At 55.4% G+C, this 23,756-nt stretch overlaps 1 protein-coding gene and 1 long non-coding RNA gene across 3 annotated transcripts; one reads left to right on the top strand and one right to left on the bottom strand.

Moving 5' to 3' along the window:
- Nucleotides 1-1,323: 1,323 nt before the first annotated feature.
- Nucleotides 1,324-17,418, bottom strand: ZNF395 (zinc finger protein 395). 2 transcript variants are annotated; one of them, XM_054821922.1, is made up of 10 exons: nt 17,316-17,418; nt 12,069-12,327; nt 9,800-10,029; nt 9,308-9,420; nt 8,351-8,586; nt 8,133-8,233; nt 6,769-7,033; nt 5,759-5,851; nt 5,436-5,539; nt 1,324-5,250 (listed from the first exon to the last, which is right to left on the bottom strand). In XM_054821922.1, the coding sequence occupies exons 1-10, from the start codon at nt 17,399-17,401 to the stop codon at nt 5,139-5,141; spliced, it is 1,599 nt and encodes a 532-aa protein (XP_054677897.1). In that variant the 5' UTR covers nt 17,402-17,418; the 3' UTR covers nt 1,324-5,138. The 2 variants fall into 2 exon arrangements, with proteins under 2 accessions (XP_054677897.1, XP_054677898.1); XM_054821923.1 differs by lacking the exon at nt 17,316-17,418 and adding an exon at nt 17,013-17,043.
- Nucleotides 17,419-21,027: 3,609 nt separating this feature from the next.
- LOC129204924 (uncharacterized) lies at nt 21,028-23,027 on the top strand. The gene is made up of 3 exons (XR_008576537.1): nt 21,028-21,608; nt 21,738-21,830; nt 22,753-23,027. It is a non-coding gene; the product is annotated as an uncharacterized LOC129204924 (long non-coding RNA).
- Nucleotides 23,028-23,756: the final 729 nt, after the last annotated feature.

The following is a 23,756-nucleotide window of genomic DNA, read 5'->3' as shown; positions in this document are numbered from 1 at the left end:
GAGCAGGTCCCTGCTGCCGCCCCCCCTCCAGCCATGGGGGGGAACTGAACCGCCCACTCAGCTGGGGAACAGTTTTAGGGGAAAAAAGGGAGATTTTTGTAAATTTGCATCATTTCCAGAGTGGAGGCTTTGGGGATGGCAGAAATCCCCCCCAGAGCTGCTGTGTGTGCAGCGGGGTGTTGGTCCTGTTGCTCACACCCTCTCAGCCAAATACAGGACGGATTGGGAGGTTATTTGGGGAAAAAAAAGGGATTTTAGGGTTTAAGAGAGAGAAGAATTTCTGCCTGGCTCCATCACATCCGGAGCCTTTTCCATATGGATAATGAAGGCTCCCACAGCCGCCCGGTATCCGTGACCCCGCTGGGAATTTGGGGGTTCACCTCTCTCAGGAGCCCCTGGATTTGGGGAGAGGACCAGCATCACCGCCCAAACGCCTGGGCGCTATTTTTAGCATTGCCATAGAAACGGTGCCAGCAGGCGGCTGGGTCTCACCGGGCTCCGGCACAGGGTAGGGACGGTCGGTGGCCGTGCCACAGGCTGGCCCCAGTGGCCCCAGTTGGGTCCCAGTTTGCAAACTGGGTTAACGCTGGTGAAGAACCAGCTCCGGGCAGAGTTTGCTTTGCCCGCAGCAAGGTGGGACCTGAAGTCCCCAAGGTCCCTTGTGGGACAGGTAGGGCTCAGGTACAGGGCCAGCCGTGGAATTTGTAGGAATTGCATCAATTTGGTGTTCCCAGGATGCCATTTTTTAAAAAGTCTATTTTTTTCCCCGCTCCTTCCCCATGCTGCCCCCCACCCTCCATCCCCCTTCCCCTCTCCTCCCCTCCCTTTTTGTCCTTTTCCACTTCAACATGCACATGAAAAAATACATATATAAAATTATCCAGGTTTTTTGCATCAAAAGGCAACTTCTCAGCTCGCCCTTCGACTCTCAGCAAGGGAGGGCTCCGGGCCACAAGACTTTGCGGAGTGGCCCACGGCAGGACACCGATTAAAAACCTGCCGGGTTTAGCACATACTGACACTTCCCTGCAGCTTCTAGGTTAAAAACTTGATGAATTTGGGGGTTTTGGGGGGAAAACCAACAAAAAAAGAAAAGAGCAGCATCGGCTGCCAACTGCCATGGCGGCTCCCAGCGCCAGGCACACACTGCTATCTAGTGGTGCCAGAAAAAACCATCTGCGGGTGGAGGCCGAGCGGCAGCAGAAAGTGCCCCCACCTCTGCACCGGGGGACACGGGGTCCCTGGGGGACATGGCGGGGGACACGGGGGACAGGGAGGCACCCCCACCGCACCGGGCTACAAGGATGAGACAGCAAGCTATCAGGCAACATTTCTTTTTATTTCTTATAAAATATATTTCATATTGCTGCTGTAAAAATTACATTTCACATTTTTATTTTCTTTTTAAACTTTTTTCCTCTTTTTTTTTTTTTTAACCAATAAAAATAATACTTGGAAGACAGCTGAGAAAAGCTCCAACAAGACAGAAAATTCACTGATACGGCATCGCGTCTGCTCGGCCGGGCGGCCGGTGGCCCCATGGGGGCACAGCCACGCTGACAAGTGTCCCCAACCCCTTCCCTGCTCCCCCACCGCCCCCGACACCTCCACGACATTTCCCGGCAACGGGGCACCGAGTGACAACGCGGGGTCACCCTGCACTAAACCGACTCGCTTTGCCTTTCGGGGTCCAACTACCCCCCCCACCGGCTGTGAGGTGGGCAGAGTGTCCCGGTTGGAGAAGGGGGAGCAGCCTCCAATTAATTAGTGCCCAATTAAGAGGTTCCTATATACATACATATACACGCTCCGGGAGACAGCCAGATGCGAAAGGGAAAGCTCTGTGGGGTGGATTTACAGGTCGGGGTTACCCGCGGTTGGGGCTGAAGAGGGTTTTTCTTGAGACCAGCAAGACTCAAGTATCGGGAGGAAAAGTCCAACGGTCGGGAGGTGGCTGGAAGTGAGTTTAAAAATAATAGGAAAGGGAAATAACAGGGAAAGGACCAAAAAAAAAAAATTATATATCCAATGCCAACCAACCCGATAGACACGGTGGAAGCCTGCTGTCGTTTCTGAAAAAATACAAGGTTTTTCTGTTTTGAAGTGTAAAAATTCCAAAATACTCCCAAACCAGAAGGAAAAAAGAACGACCAACCCACCTGCACCAGTCTCTCCATTAAAAAAATAAAAAAAAACCCAACAGAAAAGAGCCATGAGCACAAGGACAATTTTGTCCAGTTAAGTCCGTACCGCAAAAGCCCTCGGAAAAGCAGCTGTACGCACCTCCCACCCCTCCCAAGCCCACGATAAAACCACACTGATATAAAATACTCCTACACGAGATAATCCCTGCCGGCTGCCGGGCAGTAAGTGCTACGCGCTGCGGGAGGAGGTGGCACCACCGGGACCGAGGGGCAGCGTCCCCCATATTTGCTGGGGGGGGGGTCAAACGGCCCCCGTCTCACCCAGGGATGCTGCACGCCACGCATGCCTGCTTGTTCCAATGCCATTGACACCTTTTTCTTCCTTTTTATATAATTTTTTTTTAAAAAACATCTTTAACAGAAAAGCAGAAAGGTATTTTTCGCTTTGTTTTTTGGATACCCGAGCTCCCGGTAGTGAAAAACCTGATCTCTGAGGCAGATCTGCGCTGGGAGGGGCTAGGGGTGGCCGATGCTACACCCCGAGTTCGGGGGGATGAATTCCCCCCGCCAGGGCGATGCTGCACCCCGATGGCTTGGTTTGACATTTCCTGAGTGATAGAGCTGGGAGCCCTGGGAGCAGAGTTGTGTCTGGCCAGTGCTGCTGCAGATCTGGCTCTGCCTGACGCTGTTTGGGGCAGAAAAGGTATAAAAAGCAAGAAGTAAAATCTCTGGTCCTGCCCAGGTCTCTCCAAGTGGTGGGGGCAAAGGCACAAGGTCTGAAGAAAGCACAAATTCACCCTTTTTTTCCCCCCCCCGCCCTTCCATGCTCTGGGCGCTGCTTCAAGCCCCGTTTTTAAAAACTATTTGGAAAATGAAAATGCAGCGAGGTGCTGTATGTGATTTCTCAAAGCGCCAGCTCGCTTCTAGAGAGCCACCCAGCAACTCCGACATCACCGAAAACCTGCCTGCGCCCCGGCATCGCAGGGCCCTTCCCTGAAAGGATAAACACGCTGAGCTCCGCGAGGCAACGCGGGACGCATAACGCCGGCCTGGCCATTCAAACACTGGAGGTCACAGAAGCAAAGGCGCAGGGGATTTTTTTTTTTTTGTATTAAAAAAATACCTATTTTTGAGTAGTGCAACAACCCCACCGCACAGTTAATTGTTACCAGGGCTGTGAATGCAGAGCACCAACCTGCAACGTGCTTTGGGAAGTCATTCTTGCAATAAAACGCTCAACCTGGGAACCTGCAAAGAGTCTCCAACGGTGGTGGGAGAGGAAAAAGCTTTTCCCAACATCCTGCTGCTAACACCGCGCTCCAGCAGGAACGGGAGTCTGAGCGAGGAGCAAAACCTCCTCTCCTTGCTGGGATTTGAGCTGGGATTTGACCCCCCCCACAGGGTCACACCCTGCCCAGGGTAGTTTTGCTCCTGCTTTCCAATGGCCAAATTTTGCATCCGCCACTTGGATATCGGAGAGAAGATCAGGTTGCGGGAAAATATACTGATTATACGTACAAAACTACAAACAAACAAACAATGAAAAATACCCAAACACGTCGACAAGCACCAAGTAATACATCTATATGTATCTCAACCCGCTTTGCCTGCCCACTCGATCCCTTTAACAACGGGGCTCATGGCAATCCAGGAGCAGTATCGCACTCTCCCAGCCAGTTGATTCGCTTTTATAAGGAAAGTTGAGTCTCAGCGTGGGGTTCTTAAAAAACACCCCGGGCTCAAGCCGCGTGCAGGGATTGCTCTCAGCTCAATGGTTGTGGGTTACGGCCTATGATTATCAAAAATGCAGCAAAAAAGTAATACAAATCCAAATGGCTGCCTGCCCCGGCAAGGGGAGAAAACTGACGGGGCAATCCGACTCCCCGGCCACACGCATTCTGGCCCAACACCAAGTGCAAGGCCCCGCGCCAGTGATGCTGGTCTAGTTGGGACAGTCGCGACAGTGACGAGAAACCAGCAGCAATTCGGGTTGGGTAAATAAATGTTTTAAAAGACAGAAGTCAGAAAACTGACTCCCACCAGGCTCCATGGGATTCAAAAGGAAACATTGGAGTGTTTTGCTGAATTGGGACCATATGGTGATGCTAAGGGAAAGCCCTTCCCAGTCCTCCCAGCTGCCTTTACTGGTGGAATTGTTAAACAAAAAAAAATAAAATTGCTCAGCCTAGTTTTGAAAGACATGGCGAGGGCCACAACATACACTTTCACAGAGCTAAGCAGACTTACAAAGCCTAAAATGAGAAGGAACACCAGGTTTTGCCTTAAAAATTCTCATATTTTTCCTGATTAAAGTGTTTAGGGTGGTTTTTTTTTTCCCCTGAATGCCTCCAAAAATGACACGCTGGAACCAACTGGAGGTACGTGCAGGCTCGAGCTACTGGTATGATGCGACATGAGCAAATACCACATCCACGCAGGGAGAGAAACCTCTGACTCCTGCCCCGAGAACCGCTCCTGCCTTGCTTGCAGCAACCCGAGAGCATTTCTTTTTTAAAGCTATAATTGTTACCAATCCCCTCCCTTAAAGGGTACAAGGGATTGGCACTTTCTAGGTAGTCAAAGGACACGGGAAGCTGCCTCAACGCCTCACCCCAGCCACGCTGCAACCGTTCAGGAGATTTTTAGGGCTGATCTGGGAAATGCAGGTAGTTCTTTGGTCCCCAAATCGCCTACAATCTCCCCTGAACCCCGAGGAACTGGCTTCCTTCCCTCCCAGCCCCAGCTTTTACTGTACAAAGGGAGATATTCTTCAGGTTTAAAAAAAGAAAAAGTTGGAAAAAGTTTTTTTTAAAAAAAAAAAAGAGAGCAAACCCAGCAGATGTACAATATACAGAAGGAAGAATTTACACGCAGCTCTGGAGGTGTCTTCTGGGGTCACAAGAGGTACCTCCAAGGTCCCTGGTTGCAGCAGTGAGGAACTCCAGTGCTCCCAGGGCAGGAGCAGGGGAGGGACGCGGCACCGCGGTGCTGCGCTCAGTCCAGGAAACGCTGGCAGGCTTTTTTCCACCGGCAGGCCGTGCACCACTGGTCCCGATGCTCAATGCCGTACACCTTACGGCACTTTTTGGCTTCACCACGGACTTTCCTGCAAAAGGGGGAAGAGAGGAAATAACATTTACCCACTCATTGCAGAGTTTCGGTCATGTATCTAAGGGTAAGGCCCCGTAACCACGACTGAGCATCGTTCTGCTGCATCTCAGCGGAGATGCAGGGCACCCCTTTTGCTGACGGGCTCTCCCTCTGCTCCCCTCTGGCCAGCAGGACCCTCACCTGGTGCCGATGGACACCCTGGGCGGTGAGGCGACGATCAGGTGGGACTTGAGCATCGGCGTCGGTGGCTGGGGTTCGCTGAAGCTGAGCGACCTGCTCCGCACCTGCAGGGAATCAGGTGTCAAAGGGTATGTGGGACGATGCTGTCCTCCTGCTATGCAGCCCCTGGGCACTGTGATGGGGTAGCGGGAGACATGGGTGCCCCCAGCCCACAAACCCGGATGTTTAAAGTGGGGAGTGAGAATGCAGAGACAAGGTCCCCACAGCTCCCAGCCCAACCCTACATCCCAAAAGGATGAAGGGAAAACACCTACAGGACTCACCGGTGACAGGGACGGGAGAGTTGAGGTGGCAGTGGCCCAGCTGATGCTGGTGAAGATGTGGGGGGACACTGGAATTTGGATCGAGGGCAACGCCTGTAGGGGAAGAGAGGGGTCAGCATTAGCCCCGGGGGTCCCCTGTTTCCACGTGCCACCCCACAGGCATTCATCTCCCTGTGAAGACCATCCTGGAGTACCCGTAAACTGGGAGCACTGGGGGTGGGATGGAAATCCCCATGCAACCTCTGCTCCAGCACGGGATCCTGCTAACACAGGGCACGGCACACAGGCTGTGTCACCTTTTGCAGGGGAACAGCAGCTTCTTCACTCCTGCAACCGCATTTGGTGGCAATGCCAAACCTCGTGCACCACCCTGGTCTGTATTTAAGCATTTTTGCACCTATTTACGTAGGCTTTCTGCTTTTAGATGATGTCATATCTGTTCCCTGGAATGGGAATGGATATGCATGCAGCTTATGGATCTATATACCCTGTCCCTGCGCTAGCTTGCAGCTCCAGAACAGCACTTGGCTCTCAAACAGTCCCTGGGACAAGGGCCACTGGCTCAGGGTACCCACAGGGCCACTGCTCCAGGTCCCCAAGTTTCCTGTGCCTCAAAAGCCCGTGCCCCAGCAAGCGTGCAGCGGAGACGTGCAGGATCCGGCACGGCTGCATTCCAGCCCCGTGTTATCTGCCGGCAGAAGGGCGTGTTACATACCAGCACGGGGTAATTGCAGGGAAGCAGAGGCCAGCAGCTCCCCCCCAGCCCAGGAACGGTGGCAGAAGCACATGAGCCCCTTAACCAAGCGTGTTAACAAAGCTGGTTGCTCAAGGGCTGAAGGGCAGGCAGGCAGGGGACTGTGCTACACCAGCACCAAAGCCTCTCCGTGCTGTGGGGGTGGCAACGAAACGTCCCTGCCGCAGGGGGGACTTGCGGAGCAAACCGGATCATGACCTGCCCTTTGGCAAGATTTCAGGAGGCGACTGGTCCCCGGGAGATGCCACCAGCTCACCTGGTAGGCATGATCAGCCTGGATGTGCCAGAAGGAGCTGGGGGCAGACTGGCTCAGGGCGCTGCTGGCCAGGGCGGGCTCCAGCGCCGGCTGCTCCACCAGCAGCGCCTCTGGCTTTGCCAGGGCTTGCTGGATGATGATGGGGGCGGACGCGGACGTAGGGCTGACGGCAGCAGCCGCCTCCGGCGCCGGCTCTTCCTTCACCTGCACTTCGGTGTAGTAGAAATCCTCCTCCCGCTTCCGCTGGTCAGAGTCTGCGCCGTCCCTGCAGGGAGGAAAGGGGGACAGCGATGAAAAGGTGCTCCTGTGTCCACCTAGGTGAGAAGCCCTCAACTTCCCCAGGGGAGAGTGATCTTGCCCTCCTTGGCAGAGAAGCTCCACTCCCAGGCTCAAAAGCATCACATCGGCCACAATCAGCAACGGCCACTGCCTCTGCAGCGGCACTTCACGCTTCCAAGAAAGATCAATAACTCTTCCAGGGCCTTTAAAAATGCTGGCATATTGACCGGGTGCCACTGAAAATCCCCTGCTCACTTCTCATCGAGTTCATTTAGCACAGCTGCAACCGAAGCCCTGTGGTTGACCCAGCAGGAAACAGCCTCTGAAGTCTTTCTTATTATTTTCCCAGTGCATTTATTCGGCACTGGATGGCAGTCCAGCGCTGCCCACTGCGCCACGGCCCTTCTGTCCTCGCCTTTCCCTGAGCATTCACGTTTGCAAGGGAGAAGAAAAATACATACCGGAAAACATGGACAAAAGCACAAGAAAACTGAGGTTGAGGTGAGAAATGCAATGGGGCTGCAGGAGGAGAGCATAGCAAAGCTGATCCCCACACCCTTACTACTTTGTATTTTGGGAAGAATTCACAGAAAGTCAGGACAAAGCAAACTGCCAAAGGGGTGGTCACCACCGGGATGGTCACCACCGGGATGGTATGTAGGTGCCCATGGCAGCCCCAACGGCCAAGCTGGAGCCAGCTGCTGCTGCTGCAGCAGGCACAGCTTTCATGCTGCCAGCCCTTGCCAAACCCAGCTGGGGTGGTGCCTTTCTGCCTCTGCCCAGGAGCCCAGGGCTCGCGTGTAACCTGAACCCCTCCGACTGAAAATGCACACCCAAGCTGGGCAGTCCCGAACCCCAGATGGAGCTCCCGTGCCTCCCGGAAAGCCCTGCATTCCCTGAAGGTGGGGACAAATACAGCAGTGGCTTTGGTGACACAGACTGCTCAGCTAAGAACTGCCAAGCTCAGTGCAGGTGGCCATCTCTGATACTAGGGATATTTGCTGCAGGAATTATGAATTATGCAGTGGCAGGGTGTGCGGCTTTGGCACTGGGAAGGGATCAAGGAGGTGAAACCTTCACCTTACCCGAGGTGCTGGGTCTTGACGTGCCGCTTGATGCCGACGATGGAGCGCAGGACCTTGCCGCAGTTTGGCCACAGGCACTTGTACATCACCTTCACCGAGTTCTGGCAGAGAGACGGCCCGTGTCACCCCCTGCCTGGTGGCAGCATCCCCTCCACAGGACACCAGCTTAGCTCAAGCCACCCCACCAGTGCTGGGACCCCACCCCATGGCAGCAGTACCTTTCTCTTGCGAGGAGCAGGTTCGTCAAGGAGAAAGGGGTCGGAGTCGGTCTCGAAGCCATCATCTACCTGGGGGGAGCTCAGGGCCTCGCTGGAGTACTTGGGGCTGCCGGCAGGATGAGGGGGCGAAGGGGTGGAGATGTCGCTGCCCCCGCTCCAGTGCCCGCTGGTGGTGCTGCTACCACTATCTGAGACGTCGCCGCTCTCCTTCCAGGGATCGCACGCCACCCGCGATGCTGTGGGGAGGGGACACACGCTGCCATCATCAGCTCAAGGCTGACCAAACCCCCCCAGGGCAGAGACCAGCCCTGAAGTTGGATAACCAGCAACAACAGTTTGCCTCTATTTATTTTTTTAAAAACTTGGCAAAGTGAAGCCTTTGCACCTTTGCTCAGTGCCAGCTCCCAATTATTGGTCATTTATCCCTTTTTTCCCCTCCCCATCCTCCTTGGCATCAGTGCAATCCTGCGGGCACAGCCAGCACACGGCGAGCAGCCAGCACCGGGGCACGCACATTTCCCACGGCTCCAGGCGGCTATTTTTATCCCTCTGGCTGCATTTGACTCCTCAGGAATGAAACTGTCTCTAAAAAAAGGAGCGACCGGGCGGTGCTCCCCGGCCTGGGACTCCTGCGCGGGGCTCCCCGGCCCCCCGGGACGGCTGTGGAGAGCAGGGTTACCCCCAACGCACTGCCAGGGGCGTCCCAGCTTGCTTGGCTCCAACCAGCAACTGCACCCGTGGGTGCCACTGCGCCCCTGGTGCTGCTCCCTGGCCACCTCCAGCCCAGCACGGTCCCTGTCCTGGCAGCTATTTGGCACCCCGCAAAGCACCTCTGCAGCAAGCAAGAGCCCTGACACTGAGATCCAAAGGGCACAGCATGTTTATCCGCATCTCCTTTTGTTTCAGGTGTTGGGGTTTTTTAATAAATATACAAGAATATTTTAAATGCACACTCACGGGGGATACCACTCTCGCCGGCGGGAGGGCTCTGCACCACAGGGCTGCAGGACAGGCTCGTCAGTACCATGGCTGCCACCATCTCATCCATCTCCACAGCTGCGTCAGCTTTCCTGCACCGTGAAGGGAGAGATGTGAACCACATAGAGGAAAAAAGCAGAGAAACAGCCTGGGTATAACCCAGGGGGTCACTGGGCACCCAAAGGGCAGCACAACCTGCAGCAGCAGCGCAGGTTCTTCCCCCCGCCCCCCCTAAACTTTGCGTCATTTTTAAGTCACTGGGAAGGATGTTTTCTCCCCATTTGGAGGAAAAAAAAAATAAAATCCCCTTAATCCTAAATTTAACCGTCCTCCAGATAATCCTGCGCTAGGAAGGCAGATATATCCTCAGCATCACTGCTTGCTCTGTTGGTGTAAAACCAATCGTGTTACTGGAGCCACCAAGAGCCGCTCTCCCACCTGAGTGAGATACCACCAGCCAAAGGCACAAACCTCTTGGGTACATCGATATTGCTGGATACGGATCTCTGCAGCGCCTCGGCAGGGTTGGGACCACCAGCTGCGGGCAGGGCCGGGGGCTGAAGCGCAGCCGGCCGCACGTCCTGCGCCCTCCAGCACGCCTGCAAGCCCTGTTCTGGCAGCAGCACCTTCACCTTGTCGCTCAGCGGGTTGTGTTGCTCCACCAGGCCGGTGCACTCCTGCCCGTTGTAGGTGACAAGGACCTGAAAACGGCATGAGGGGTGGTTTGTCAGTGTCACTCACTGCCCCGCTGCTCCCGGGGGATTGTCAGGCCACAGCACAAGCAAGACTTCACCTGCCACAGTATCCCCCCTCCTCTCCCTCCCACAGCGGAGGGGGCCACAGAGGGCTTTAGGACAAAGACAGAGCCTGTCCTGAAGGGCCTGGACTTCAGACTGCTGTTACAGCAAACCAAAGGGGTGGCCTGGGTTCATCCCAACCCCACCACCAAGAGATCTGCTCTTCCCGGGCACAAGCTCCCTGACTCTGGCAATCCCAAGTTGAGGGATTTCCTGAGGCGGTGTCAGCTGCCTCTCTGAGTGTTACGGCTTTGGGTGGACTTTTCTCCAATGAATTTCTCTGCTTTGGCTTTGTTCTCACACCATCCTGCTGCAAGGACTCCCACAATTATTAAACACTGAAGTATGTAGATAAAAGGATTTAAAGCCACAGGGGGACATGGAAATGGAGGTTTCTTGGGCAAAGTGATCCTGAATTCACACCTTGGCTTTTCCAGTCCCGGCTCCAGTCCAGTCTCAGGCAGGAGAAGGAGATGTGGAAACCTCAACTCCTCCTGCTTCACAGCATCCCAACTCCTGATGGGCAGTTTTCCACCACTACCACCCATGAGCCTATTTCTGTTAATGGAAATGTATCTGTGTCGAAAAGACGCTACACGTGTCCTCGGCTATTTATAGGAACAGGAACATCTCTTTATGGAAGCGCCATGGGTGTCATACCAAGAAGCCAATATGGGATGGACACGCGCACCCATACTCTGACTGGGGAGGAGCCTGCGAGACCATCTCAGGTGGGACCTCGGGCAGAAAAAGCCACCCATGGCAGGACCAGGGATAAGGGGATCAGTGCGAGGATCAGGACACGGCAGACGCTGACCCTGCTTTCTGAAAACAAGGAGTAAGGCTTCCGCGTGAACCACAAGGGCTGTCCCTGGACTGCGCACAGCACGAGGAGCCGACACCTCCTCAGGCTTTGCACAGGCACCAGCACAGGTCCCGGCTGTCGTTGGGAGGGGAAGGCACCCCATCACTGGTTTTATGCTGTTCCCAGCAGCAAACCAAGCAAGCAAAATCCTCCACCACGGAGCACGTACGAGAAAACAACTCTCACTGTCCTGTGGTTAATAAACATGGGGCAGGAGGAGCCACAAAACTGAACAGGGACCTTATTTACACTCCATTTCACAAGCTCTGCCCAGAAAAAGTTTTACAGTTCTGCAAGTAGCAGCCAAGAAATGGGCTCTATGTCGGCAGCTCACGGCTTCCCTCGGACAGTGCTGCTTGGCCAGGCATTAATAGGAACTGTTCCGGTGGGATTGAGAATGAACACTATTCCCTGCCCCAGGCAGCATCCCAGCCAAGGCACAGCCCTCCTAAGCATCAGGAGCCTGGGGTACAAGAAATGGTGGAGCCCAGCAGGACTAGATGTCTTTTCTGGACGAGCCATTGCTCCTCACTCCTCCCTAAGAGCTTCTTTGCCACATACATCCACATCGTCAACTCTCAGCAGCAAAAAGCTGCTGCAGACTGAGCTCTGAGGCCTGAGCCATGAGGTTCGTTGCCACCCTGGCTAAGCTGCGGGGCTCTTTGCCACTTCCCTGCAGATATTAACATGGGTTACGGGGAGACAGGACAAGTTCATGGAAAAAAGGTCCACTGGGGGTCACTAAATGTACAGAAATCATCTCCCTTAGCCTCAGACAGCCGGAGAACGCTGGAGGGAAGCGTCAGGTCTTCTTACCCTCTTCTCTGGACACTCACCTTTGGCTAGGATTGGAGACATCTCATGGAAGAGATAGATCTCCGTTTGAGCTGGTATGGTCCCAACCCATCAGGCATGGCGAGGGCCGAGTGCACTAATGCCAACACCCACTAATGACTCGGTAATCACAGAACCCCACTGCACCATACATCAGGAGAGCCCCAGGAGTTTTATTCCTCCCCAGAGCCCCCCACTGGATCGCAGCCCACCAGCCAAGGACACTGAGAGCCTCCTTACGTACTTGCTGTCCAGTGCAGAGCTGCCGGTGGCCAGGGCTGGGGAACCTGGGTGCTTGGCTGCTCTCCTCCGCCAACGGCATGCTGGACCCGTCCTCTTGCAGCGCCACGTGGGCAGATGCCCGGCCGAGGTCAGTCTGCAAGCCAGGGATCTGGGCGGCCACCAGCACCCCCTCGGCCAAGGCGCCAGGGGCAGAGACGCGAGTGCCTAGCAGGGAGCGCTTCCCCAGACGCCTGGACAGCACACTCGCCATCTCGGACACGCTGCAGAAGAGAAAGACATGAGGATGTTACCTTTGGTGCAGGACCATGATGGTCAATCAGTGTTTTCCCCCCACCGCCATGCTGGCGGCCAAGAAAGCAGCTTTCCACTGCTCCGGCATCCCCACGCACTTGCGCAGGGGCTCCAGTCAGCCCCTAGGCACAGAGACATCTCGGGGACATGGGGACAGCAGCGTGCCTGAGCTCCCCCTGCCCTGCAGCTCTTCACTGTCTAAACCCCTCTGGAAAAAAAGGGATGAGCCAGCCCAAAGGAAACCCTGCAGATGGAGTCAGGACAGCCCTTGGAGCCCATGTCCCCCACCCAAGTTGCCTCTGGTGCACACTCCGGAGGCCACCACGGCTATTCCCGCGCATCACACTGAAACCCGCCATCGGTGCTCTTCAACCTTGACCTCTAGACTTGGGCCCATTCCCAGCGCAGTCCTGCAACTGTCCTGCCTGCGCTCTGGCAGGGGAGGAAAGCTCTCTGGCAGCAAAAGCCAGCGCTCATTCTCACCTGGCACCCCAATCCTCCCCTTTCCAAGAGCTCTCATGCTTTTGGGAGAGGTTTCTCCAAGCTCACAACTCATGCCCAGCACTCCCAGGGTCAGTCTCGCAACAAAACAGGAGCATCCTCTTACCCTGCTTTGTTAGAAAATTAAAAGTTTGGTGCATTTTTATCCTAAACTGTTTCTCTGTAACTAACCTATTTTTGCCTCCAAAATAGCTTCCTTTTCCTCTGACATAGGTTTTCATCATATCAGTGTGGCTCTGCTAGCAAGCCTATCAAGAGAGCAGCTTGCCTGGCTCGTTTGTTTGGATTTCTCGATTTTATTGCCATTTCAAAAGAAACAAAGGTTTACAGGTTTCCTTATAAGCAAGGGACACCCAGGTTACGGGGACAGACGATGCACCCAGCCCTGATAAATCTGACAGCTCCAGCAGCACTCGCCATCCTCCTCCATCCCATCCTCCTCCCAAAGTCTCCTCTGCTGCAACACCCTCTCCGAGGAGCACGGGAACAGAGGATGCACACCATGGTGAGGCCAAAGGGTGACGGCACTCGGGGTTTGGGAGGAGAAAGAACAGGTAAGAGGCTTGGTGCAGCCCCATGTCTCGGGGTACATCGAAAAAGCCGTGTGCTTTTGCACCACCACCAACTCTGTCACCTTTGCCACCCCGCCCGGGCTTGTCAGCGAGCGTCACCCAGCTGGATGGGGGCTGCGGGTGTTTGTCGGGCGTCCGGGTTGGAGTGTAACCTGGGCCACGGAGAGTCCAAGTCCGAGGAGCTGCTACTTGTGCAAGAGGGAGGATTAACCCTGAGCTGCCAGGTGCTTGCACCCGGACCCTCCTCTTCTCGTGCAGGGTCGCTGCAAGAGATGGCTCAGTTCCCCGTTACAGAGTGATGGCATTTTAATGGCAGATCAAATATATATATATATTTTTTTTTACATCTGATTTATGTAGCACTGTCTTACATACTATCTTGGATGAGAAAAGTTTTCCAAGGAAGGGAAGGGGAGCTTGCTGCTCCTCTTGACCTCCAACTGTCCCAGGAAGGGTTACTCCAAACCACGTCCCGCTTCAAAGGACGCCCAAGATTTACAAGCGGTTTTATGAATAACTGTATGCCCTCAGCTCACTTTGTCCTCCCCCGAAATCCAGCCATCCCCGAGTAGAAAATTAACAGCTATTTAGGAGCCATAAAGAATAGAGCAGGAAGAGCAGGATAGGGTGCATAACGGATAGAGGCGTGCTGGGGACAGCACCTCGCGCCAGGGTTGCCCGTCTCGCAGCGCACGGGGACTTTGCCACCGTCGTCGCCGCCTTGCCTCCAGAGCAGGATCAAAGAGGCCGCAGCGGCTGGCAGAGCAGAGCCGCTTCCCTCTCATCTTGCCCTGCCCAGGAAACATGCAGGACTTCGCAGCGTATGGGCATCACCGGGGGATGCTCCTGAGCCCACTCTGTCCGATAATGTCTTCTTTCCATGGTGCAACATATTTTCTGATGAAGACAAGTGACCTGGCCAAGCAGCTCTGCTCCTAAATTTCCTATATACCCATACGGGACTTTCTCATCCAAAAGGAAACCGAAAGGGCTGGGAGGGAGGGACACGGCGGTTTGTTTCAAATCCCAGAGCAAAGCTGCGGCAAAGCCCCTCCACCTCACCGCAGGAATTAGCACCAGACCACATTTCCTCCTGCATCACCTTAAAACCTCGCGCTCAGATCTCCAAGGCGGGGGGGGGGGGGGGGGGTGTTTGGGAACTGCCTTTCCAAGGGCTCAGGGAGTCGATGGAGCAATGTCACTGCTGCCACGGCACAGAAAACGGCGCCAAATCTCCGTCACTTCAACAACGGTCAGCGCACACCGGTTTCAAGGCAGTGCTTGGCTGGCGACCAGGTGTGGTGAGGGCAGCGCCAAAGGTGGGAGGCTGCTTCTCATTTCCTTCAGGGTTTCATTTCGCTTTCCCTTTCCTTTCCCCTCCGGCCTGGGGGAGGGTGGGGAAGCGGGAAGGAGGAGAGAGGCGCGATTGCAACTAAGGGAAGGAAAGCCCTCCCAAAAGCCAGTTTTGGGAGCCACATCTGCTTCCAGCAGACCTTTGAATGCCGGATCCCATTTCAGCGTTCAGCCCATAGCCGAGGGTGACACACCAACGCCAAAAAAATCCTTTCTTCCCCCCCCCTCCCCCCGTGCCCCAAAACACAAAGCAAGAAGAGGAGCAAGAGCTGGGAGGGCGTCAGCGGCACAGGCGGAGCCGGGAGGCCACGCTGCCGCCGCGAGCCCTCCCAGCTGTTAGCAATCACGCGCCGCAGGGGTCAGAGCCGGCACAGATCCCAAATTATTTCTTGCTTCAATGCCGGGCGTGTATTTTGGACAGCATTTTTCCAGCGCTCGCCGGGGAAAAATGTCAGCCCTTGTGACTACCGGCATTGCCGCTGCTGCCGGCAGAGCAAGCCCGGGTAGAGGTTTTGGGAAAGAAGGTGCCTCATTTGGCAAATGAGGAACACTTCATTTAGCAAGCAGGGAAGGTCGGGGGGGCGTGCGGCAAAGCGGGGAGGGTGCCCTGGCGCTCACCCCGACTGCTGTTTGTCTGGGGTTTGCCGGTAGAAAGGCAGCTCCTGCACCCATGGTGCTGCGCAAACCAGGGCGGCTGGCACAAATCCCCTTCCCAGGGAATGTGCAATTACAGCACCCCCCATTTTTTCAGGAATAAGTGCTGGTAGGTTCCCTCAAATCCAGCCTAACTCCTGCCACAGACCACCACGCCACAAGATCAGCAACCCAGACCGCAAAGTCCACCCTATAAGAGACCCTAAACACTGCAATAACTGATAACAAACCCCAGTTTTTCATCCTCCCTCCCAGCCCACGGTTTCCAAAAAGCCCCTTCTCATCTCAACACATCCCAAAGCCCTTTGCAAACCGCACTCCGGCCCTGCGCCCATCAGCACACGTGACTGGGAAACAAGATATCCGCATGGAGCGGTTTGCAAAGTTTGGGCCTTTATTTAAAAAAAAAGAGTGGCAAGGATCTACTGACCCCAAGACAGAGCCAAAACCATCCATGACCTAACCCTCACAGAAAACAACGCAAAACAGGCACCTTCCCCAACAGTTTCTTCCTAATCCCGCCTCCGTGCTTGCTGCCCACCGCTTGGGTTCTGCCCGTGGACATGTCACCACCACGGGGCTGCACCGTATCCCCACCAGCAGTGCCAGGAAGGGCTCCCTGACCCTCACCCTGCCGTTTCACCCACGACGGCGTTTGCCACCGGTGGGTGATTCCAGAAGAAAACGCTTTTTGAAAACACCCGCCTGCCTAAAGACACTTTTCCCAGCAGAGGCATGAATGTCGGTGCAGGTGGGAATGCCGGTGCAGGCAGTGCAACTTCCCTGGGCATCAGCGGGCCGGTGTGCGCTGGCGGCAAGGACAGCCAGGAAGGAAAGGGCGGGAGTTTGCTGCTTTCTGGGAGCGGTGCCGGCGGAGCGTGACTTGAAGCCATCATGCGGGCACCGGGACGAGCGTGCAGCAGGAGACAGGGCACGCACGGCATGCATATGTGCATGCACACCCGTGTGCATATGTGCGTGCATGCGTGTGCAGGGCCCGCGGCCGTGCGGACAGGCAGGGCACGTGGGGAAGATGGCAGGGCCGGAGGCAGGGGAGGAGGCGGCGTGTGTCCGGGCCTGCCGCGGAGGGAGGCACCGGGCAGGGCACGTGTGCGCGGGGCGGGCTGCGGCGGGCGGGGGACGTCCACGGGGAGGGGGGGACACACACATGCACCGGGCAAGCCGGGAGGCGGGGCGTGCACCGCGCACAGGCCCCGGTGGGGCGGGACATGCACGGGAAGGAGGGGGGCAGACTCGAAAAGGGGGGGGGGCTGGGGGGGGTGCATGCACCGGGCAGCCGGGGGCGTGGCACGCACCGGGGTAGGGGGGAGAGTTCACCGGGCAGGGGGCGGGAGGGACACAGGCACCGGGCAGGCCCGGGGCGGGGAGGGCAGGCACCGGAGGGAGCGCAGCGGGCAGGACTCGGGGGAGGGGGTGTGCGCAGCTGGGGACGGCAAAGACCCGTGGGGGACGGGGAGGGGGGGGGGGGGGGGGGGGGCAAAGCCGGCTGCCCCCCGTGGAGGAGGAGGGAGTCGCAGAGCGGGAGAGTGGGCCCGGCGCGGCTCGGCGCTTACCTCCGGCGCGGCTCCCGCCTTCCCCCACCCTCCTCCCCCGCCGCAGCTTGTTTTGAAATCCCCGTCCCCGCCGCGGCCGGCTCACGTACGCGGCGGCCCGGGGCTGGAGCCCCGCCGGGCGGGGCGGGGAGGAGCCGGGGCCAGGGAGGCGCGGCCCGGCCGGGCGGGAACCACCGCTCCCGCGCGCGCTTTTTTTTTTTTTTTTAATATTTTTTTGCTTTTTTTCCCGGTAATGCCGGGTGGGGAGGAGGAAAAGAGGGAAGCCGGGCGGGGGATGCCCGGCACCGCAGCCCCGCTACTCACAGCGTCCGGGGAGCCCTGCTCTGCGCCTCGCCGCCGGCCGGGTTAAAGCTCCCGGGGCCGGGCTGGTGTAAACAACCTCCCCACATGCTCGGCCCCTTCCTGCGCATTGGCTCCGCGGCTCCCTTTAAATGCACGCCCCCGCCACCCAGCCCCGGCCCCGCCGCTCCCGCCGGGTTGTACCGCACCGCCCCGGCCCGGGGGATGCCGGCGCTCCCCGCCCGCCCACCGCGGGGGGAAGGCAGGCGGGCAGGCGCATGCATCCCTCCGTTGCCCTCCCGGTTCTCGCCTCCAAGCGAGCCGGCTCCCGGCGGGTAGGGGGAGGGAGGCCCCGCGTTCCCACCGCCTGGGCTCCCCGCAGCCCCCGGGGCTCCGCTGTTTACCCAAGCGTCGGGGCCGGGCGAGCGGGGGGAGACGCCAGGCGTGGCGGCTGGCAGCGCTCATGCGATTTCTTGTTGCTTACTAAGCTGTATTGGCCTGAAAGGCGCTTTTTTTTTTTTTTTTTTTAATATTTTAAGTTTTGTCTGTTGGGGCTTTTTGCCTCTGCAGGGCCGGGGCTCCCCCTACACCCCGGCACCCCCCTGCCCAAGGGACGGGGTTCCCCATCACCCCGCTGTCCTTACACCCCACAGACACCTCACAGGGTCCCGGCTCTGTGGCCAGAGTCTCTCGGTTTGCGTTTAATGGGCCCTACCGCTAATTTATCTTAATTTTGAGGTGACCCCCAACTCGAGTCCCTGCCACAGCTCTCCTGCACAACCACACACAAACCTCGAAGGTTTTTCTTTTACTGGAGCAGTTTCACTGGTCTCACCGAGCCTGTTTAGCAATAAGTAATTAAATCAATAGCACTGATGCTCCTTTTGGGGTTTATTTTGGTTCAGGCACTGAATTTACCCCCTCAAAGCCTTGGCTTTTGGGTTCCCAGTGACAAAAATTCCCACTTTTGCTGTTTGTCCCTTTACAGCATGTTAACAGAAAGTTGATTTACAAATGCAGCGGCCAACACAACATCTTCAGGCTTTACTGGGGAACCCCCAAACACCAAATCATACCCCCCAGGATATCCCTCCCTTCAGTGAGAGGCAGCCCGTTTGGGCAATCACCTTTAAAACCTCAGTACAGGCAAGGCAATTTATTTTAATGTGTGTCAGCTAGCGGGGACAAACGCTGGGCCTGTTGCCAACTTAAAAAAAAAAAAAATAATGTATTTTTACCACCAACTAATATACACAACGCAACCGGGGTTTTACTACGGTTGTCCAAGGTAAATTGTTGGGACAGGAAGGGGTTATCATCCACTCGTTGTATAAAAAATGAAACCTGCCTTGTCTGTATGAGGACTCTAGTATTATATGTATGTATTTTTTTTGTCCAGTAAAAATAAGGTACCTTTTCCACAGCACCCAAACAGAAGCCAAGATCTTCTACTTCCAGCAGTGCTCCTAAATTTCCTTCCAAGCTCCTCAGGCTTGGATTTCTAAGTCACCTCAATACCTGTTCAAATGAAAAGCGAGTTATTACATATGCAGATGAGGGCAGGTGCCTATGAAAACCCTCACCTGCGATCTCACGCACGTTAGGAGGCAGTTTGCTCCGCAGAGACGTGCTGCTGCAACATGCGAGTAGAGACATCGCAAAGCAGCCGGGACGGGGGGCTGGGAGGGCACCACACACCCCACCAGCGTTGGTGGAGGCCGCCCTCGGCAGCCAGTCAGCCCGGCGATGCTTGGCCCCATGCCGAGGCCTGTCACCCCTCCAGGCCTGGGGGTCAGGCGTGGCAGCTGTGGGAGAGGAGCGGGGCTGGCGATGGGCAGGACCCCCATGGCCAGCAGGCTCTGGGGGAAGGAGCTGGTGGGTGGTGTTGGGGGCACCTCAGCACTGTTCCTCAGAGGGAGGCAATGCTAGTCACCTTCCCCTGGCCTCACAAGCGGCCATGGCCACCACTCGTGGCCAACGCTCACCCTTCATGGCCACCCCTCATCTCCTCCCAAGGTGGCCACTCACACTGCACCGGCTGCCACCTCACCCCTCATCTCCCCATGGCCACCCCTCATGTCCCCCCATAGCGGCCCCTTACATCCCATGGCCATCATGCCTCACCCCTCATAACTACCCTTCATCTCTCCACGACTGCCCCGTATGTCCCCATGGCCACCCCTTGCAGCTGCTCTTCATCTCCCCTCATGGCCACCCCTCATCTCCCCCCACAGTGGCCCCTCACACTGCATAGCTGCCACCCCCCATCCCTCATGGTGACCCCTCACATCCCATGGCCACCCCTCACAGCTGTCCCTGTCCCCTCAGGAATGTCCCCGATGACCCATGGCTGTCCTCCATCCCTCAGGACCATCCCTCACCCCTCAGGACCGTCCCTCACCCCTCAGGACCGTCCCTCACCCCTCAGGACCATCCCTCACCCCTCAGGACCGTCCCTCACCCCTCATGGCCGCCCCTCCCTCTCCCTCTGACCGACGTCCCGAACGTGTCGTGTGTCCCCCCCCGCCCCGTCCCCCTCCCGCTCCCCGGCGCTGGCGGGAACGGCGCGTGCCCTTCCCGCTCCCCCGCCCGCCCTGACTACGTGCAGTTCCCCACGTGGCGGCCGCGCGCGCCCCCCGGCCAGGGAACAGCCCGCCCGGCACGTTCGCGCCCCCGTCCGCGAGCCGGGGGAAGGCGGGGTGGGGTGGGGGAAGCCCGCCGAGGGACAGCCACCAATCGGCGGGAGGCAGGCGAGCCGGAAGGGACCAATGACGGGAGGCGGCGCCGGGCGGTAGCCAATACCGAGGGGGCCGCGGGAGAGGCCCCGCCCCCCGGCGCCCCGAGCGGCGCTGCGGCCGAGCGCGGCGCCAGCTTGGAGCGGCTGCGGCGGGCGGGCAGCGCCTCCCGCCTTCCCTCGGCCGGCGGCCCCGGCGCCCGCCCCCTGTCCCGTGAGGGGTGCCAGGAGCTGGCCCCCTTCCCGGCAGCCGGTGGGGGTTATGGCTCGGCGCCGGCGACCCTCCCTCCCTCCGCTGCCGCTCACCCAGGCCAGAGCCTCAGCTGGGGGGGGGGGGGCGTGGCGGAGGCCCCGCTTAGGCCTCGTCCTCCGTGCCGGGAGTGTCTCCCGCGGGATACCGGCCTCCCTGAGGAGCCGTGAGGGTCCTGCGTGCCGCTCTGCCGCTTTCCCCTCCCGGTTGGAGGGGTGAGAGCTCCCTCTGAGGGACGGGGGAGCTCTGCGTTCAGCCCCGGCGTTACCACAGCCCAGGCACGGGCGAGCTGCTCCTCAGAGGGGGACAGCCCGGGAAATGGGGGAATAAAGGTGACGGTTCGACCTCAGGTTGGCGTGTGGGGACTGCAGTTTTATTTTATTAAAAGAGCGAAAAGTTCGGTTAAAGTTGAGGGAAAATGATGTTGTGTTTTCACTTTCAGTGCAAGAAGCAAAGAGGTGGTGAGCGGCAGGCACTCTGCGTTGCAAGTACGCCCTGTCCTATCTAGGCTGGATACCCAGCCCAGGCGCTCAGTATGGCCACAGCATCCTGCACAGATGCTTCCTGCTTCCAGAGATGTTTCTTCACCCCCATGTTTTAAAAGACCATTTACAGCCCATTAAAATAATGCCATAAACGCATAAGAGTGAATAAATAATTGCACTGATCAACTGTCCATTCTAAATCTTGCAAAATTCTTCGAAGACCTTGGAAAACTCTCACCTTAGGACATTATTTGACTTCTCCCCAGCTTTACTGATTCTCATTGCACTAATTCTGCCTTTATTGTCAAGAGTTTGGGGTTGATGTTGGATTAAATCTTGGCTGAAAGCAAGCTAAATAGGCTAAATCTGAGGAGAGTGAGTACTAATGGTGCCTGTGGACAGTCCAGATTCAGAGCCCTGGTATAGGTATAGCATTACACAGAGTTTAATAATACAGCGAAAGCAGTATGTGTGTGCAATCCACTGCTTAAATATCCCAGATATTTACCCAGTCCTGGGCAGCTAATTCCTGTGTCTCTAATCCATTAATTTCTTTAGTCCCTTTTTGAACCCTTTTAATTCCCTTGGCTCCGCCACGTCCTGCCCCCACAGCTTCACCAGAGGCCAATGTGTTACGTGAAAAACTTACCTTGCTTTTGTTTGCCTGGGAATTTCTTTGGTGTCTCCAGCTTTTGTCTTAGGTGTTTACTGCCTAATTATTCTTTCAGTATTCGTGACTCAGGAGCTCTATCATGTTCTCCTTCCCTGCCCCACCAGTCACGTCCTTTTGGTCTTCCCTTACACAGAAGCTGACTTCTCCCTCTGATGAACCCTGAGAACCCTTCGCCGTAAGTTTAGTAGTTTTACCTATGCTTTTGGGATGGGGTGACCAGATTGACATCGGTCATCAAAATGTGATACTTTATACACCAGCATAACGATGTTTAATAGTTTGGTTTCTATTTCTTTCCTAACAGCTGCCAACGTTTGATTTTACTACTGCAGAGCGTTAAGCTGATCTTCTCAGACAACTATCAACAATCACCCTCAAATTTCTTTATTCCTGAGAGGTAATAGTTGATTTAGAGCCCATGACTGTATACGTATGATTAGCATAATTTTTCCAAGATGTGTTTCTTACTGACATAAAATCACATCTGCCATTCTGTCTCCTCATTGCATCGTGCTGTGAGATCTTTCCCTGGTTTCAGGCACGGCTGTTTGGGATAATTTTGCCTGTAAATGTTGTCACCTCACTACTCACTCCCTGGTCAGATTTTGTAATGACGTGTTGAACAACAGATCGCCCTGTCCAGATCCATGAGGGATCCCATCTGTTTTTCTCTCGCCTTGGGGAATGGACATGAAACTGTTTATTCCTACCCTTGGTTTCTCAAAAAATTTTAACCAGTTATCTACAAGAGAAGCTTCCTTCCCTATGCCACAAAAAGTTGGTCACTCAAAATTTGACAGGGAATCTTGGCAAATTTCTGTGCACCTGTAAGTGAAAAATCACAATTAAAAATATTTTATGATGGTTTGACCTGTTTTACATAAATAGAACTAATATATGCCTATTTCTGGGGGGATTTTTTTTGACTCTTAAATCTTTGTAGTGGTCCCAATATTGCTATATATGCAATGTGAGCAACACACCCAATTTTTTAATTAATTGTGCAACATTTTGAAACGGGGGAAAAACCACAATGGAAAGAAGAATGCCATGCATAAACCCCCCCACCTGTGTCTGCAGCATGAGCATTACTCCCAGCTTTAATTTCAATTAATATTAAATGTTAGTTTGAGTCCAACAAAGCTTTGCAGTTGAATAAGTTTGGCTTGTTTTTACCCACCCACTGCTCTGCCCGGCATTTTACTTTGGCCTCTGTCCCTTGACCTCAAGAGATTATTCATTTCTGAATACATGAGCTCAGGATAAACTGCTTAACTGACGTTTTGAATCCATTAATATAATTCATTTTGTTTTGATAGGAGATGAATCAGAGCCAAGCCACCAATACCAATTTAACCAAATAAACTGGAGGTTTTTCACTAAATTTTCCTGCATGTTGTTGCTGTTACAAAGGATCGACATGTACTGTGATCTGAGCAACTCCAGACTGGGAAAATCGAGATCTCAATTTTAAAGTTGCTAATTCTTGCAGTTGTTGGAATGTGATGCTGTTAAAATCCTCAGTTTGTGAGATCGATACATTTGAGGAAGAAATGTAGGGAGGGGAGGAGAAAATAAACTAAAATTTATCAACCATGCTGTTGAAGAAAGGTATGAAAATATCCTAAAAAGCATCCTCTGTGAGTTTGGATGCTGCCCTTTGAGTTTCCTGAGACACACAAGCTCGCCTTCCTGATGGCTGCAATTGCTCTGAGTTACGCAAGTCAACCGACCCGTCGTTGCTCACTGCCCTCCTTCCCAAATCGAGCGTCGACCGCTGAGACTGGCAAAAGAAGAGCTAAATGCCCTCCCAGACTCGAGGCACTGGCTCTCATTGAAGTCGCATCTTGTCAGGGCCATCCAGTTGGGAAACCAGACTGCTCCCCCCATTTCTGGGGGCCTTGAGGGCCACTGACAAAGTCTGGCCACGTCCCCACTACTGAACTCTCTTAGCCCCAGGAGAAGAGACGCTTTATTCCAGCTGCCTCCTGAAATCATCCACAGCTCGTGCTAACTCCTCACCCATGCCTGGGAGTTATTTGGAGGCATGCAAGTTGACCCACGGCAAAATTATGCTGAGGACTGTGCTAACAGCGTGAGCGATTCCATCGATTTGAAGTTAATCACGTCTCAACGGGACTTTCTTGCTTCACACGCCGCGAGCGATTAATTACCTTCTTGAAGCAAGGGTTGCAAAACCACTTCTTGTGGGGTAGGAGGGTTTTTGTGGCGACCGCGCAAAACGGTTCATCTCCTCCCGATGACTTCTGCCAGGCCGAGAAATGCGAGAGGAAGCCATGGCCAAGCATCATCTCCTGCAAGC

Source organism: Grus americana, chromosome 3, assembly GCF_028858705.1.
Source record: "Grus americana isolate bGruAme1 chromosome 3, bGruAme1.mat, whole genome shotgun sequence".
Classification (NCBI taxonomy): domain Eukaryota; kingdom Metazoa; phylum Chordata; class Aves; order Gruiformes; family Gruidae; genus Grus; species Grus americana.
Note: the sequence above shows the minus strand (reverse complement) of the source record. Positions and strands in the feature narration are given on the sequence as shown.

What these genes read in the sequence shown, in the direction of transcription:
- ZNF395 (XM_054821922.1), bottom strand. Translation starts at nt 17,401, where the DNA reads ATGTGGGGAGGTTGTTTACACCAGCCCGGCCCCGGGAGCTTTAACCCG. An exon ending in CTGCTCCTCGCAAGAGAAAG is followed by an intron (nt 8,234 to 8,350) that starts GTACTGCTGCCA and finishes TCTCTCTGCCAG; the next exon opens with AACTCGGTGAAGGTGATGTA. An exon ending in CTCTCCCGTCCCTGTCACCG is followed by an intron (nt 5,540 to 5,758) that starts GTGAGTCCTGTA and finishes GATTCCCTGCAG; the next exon opens with GTGCGGAGCAGGTCGCTCAG.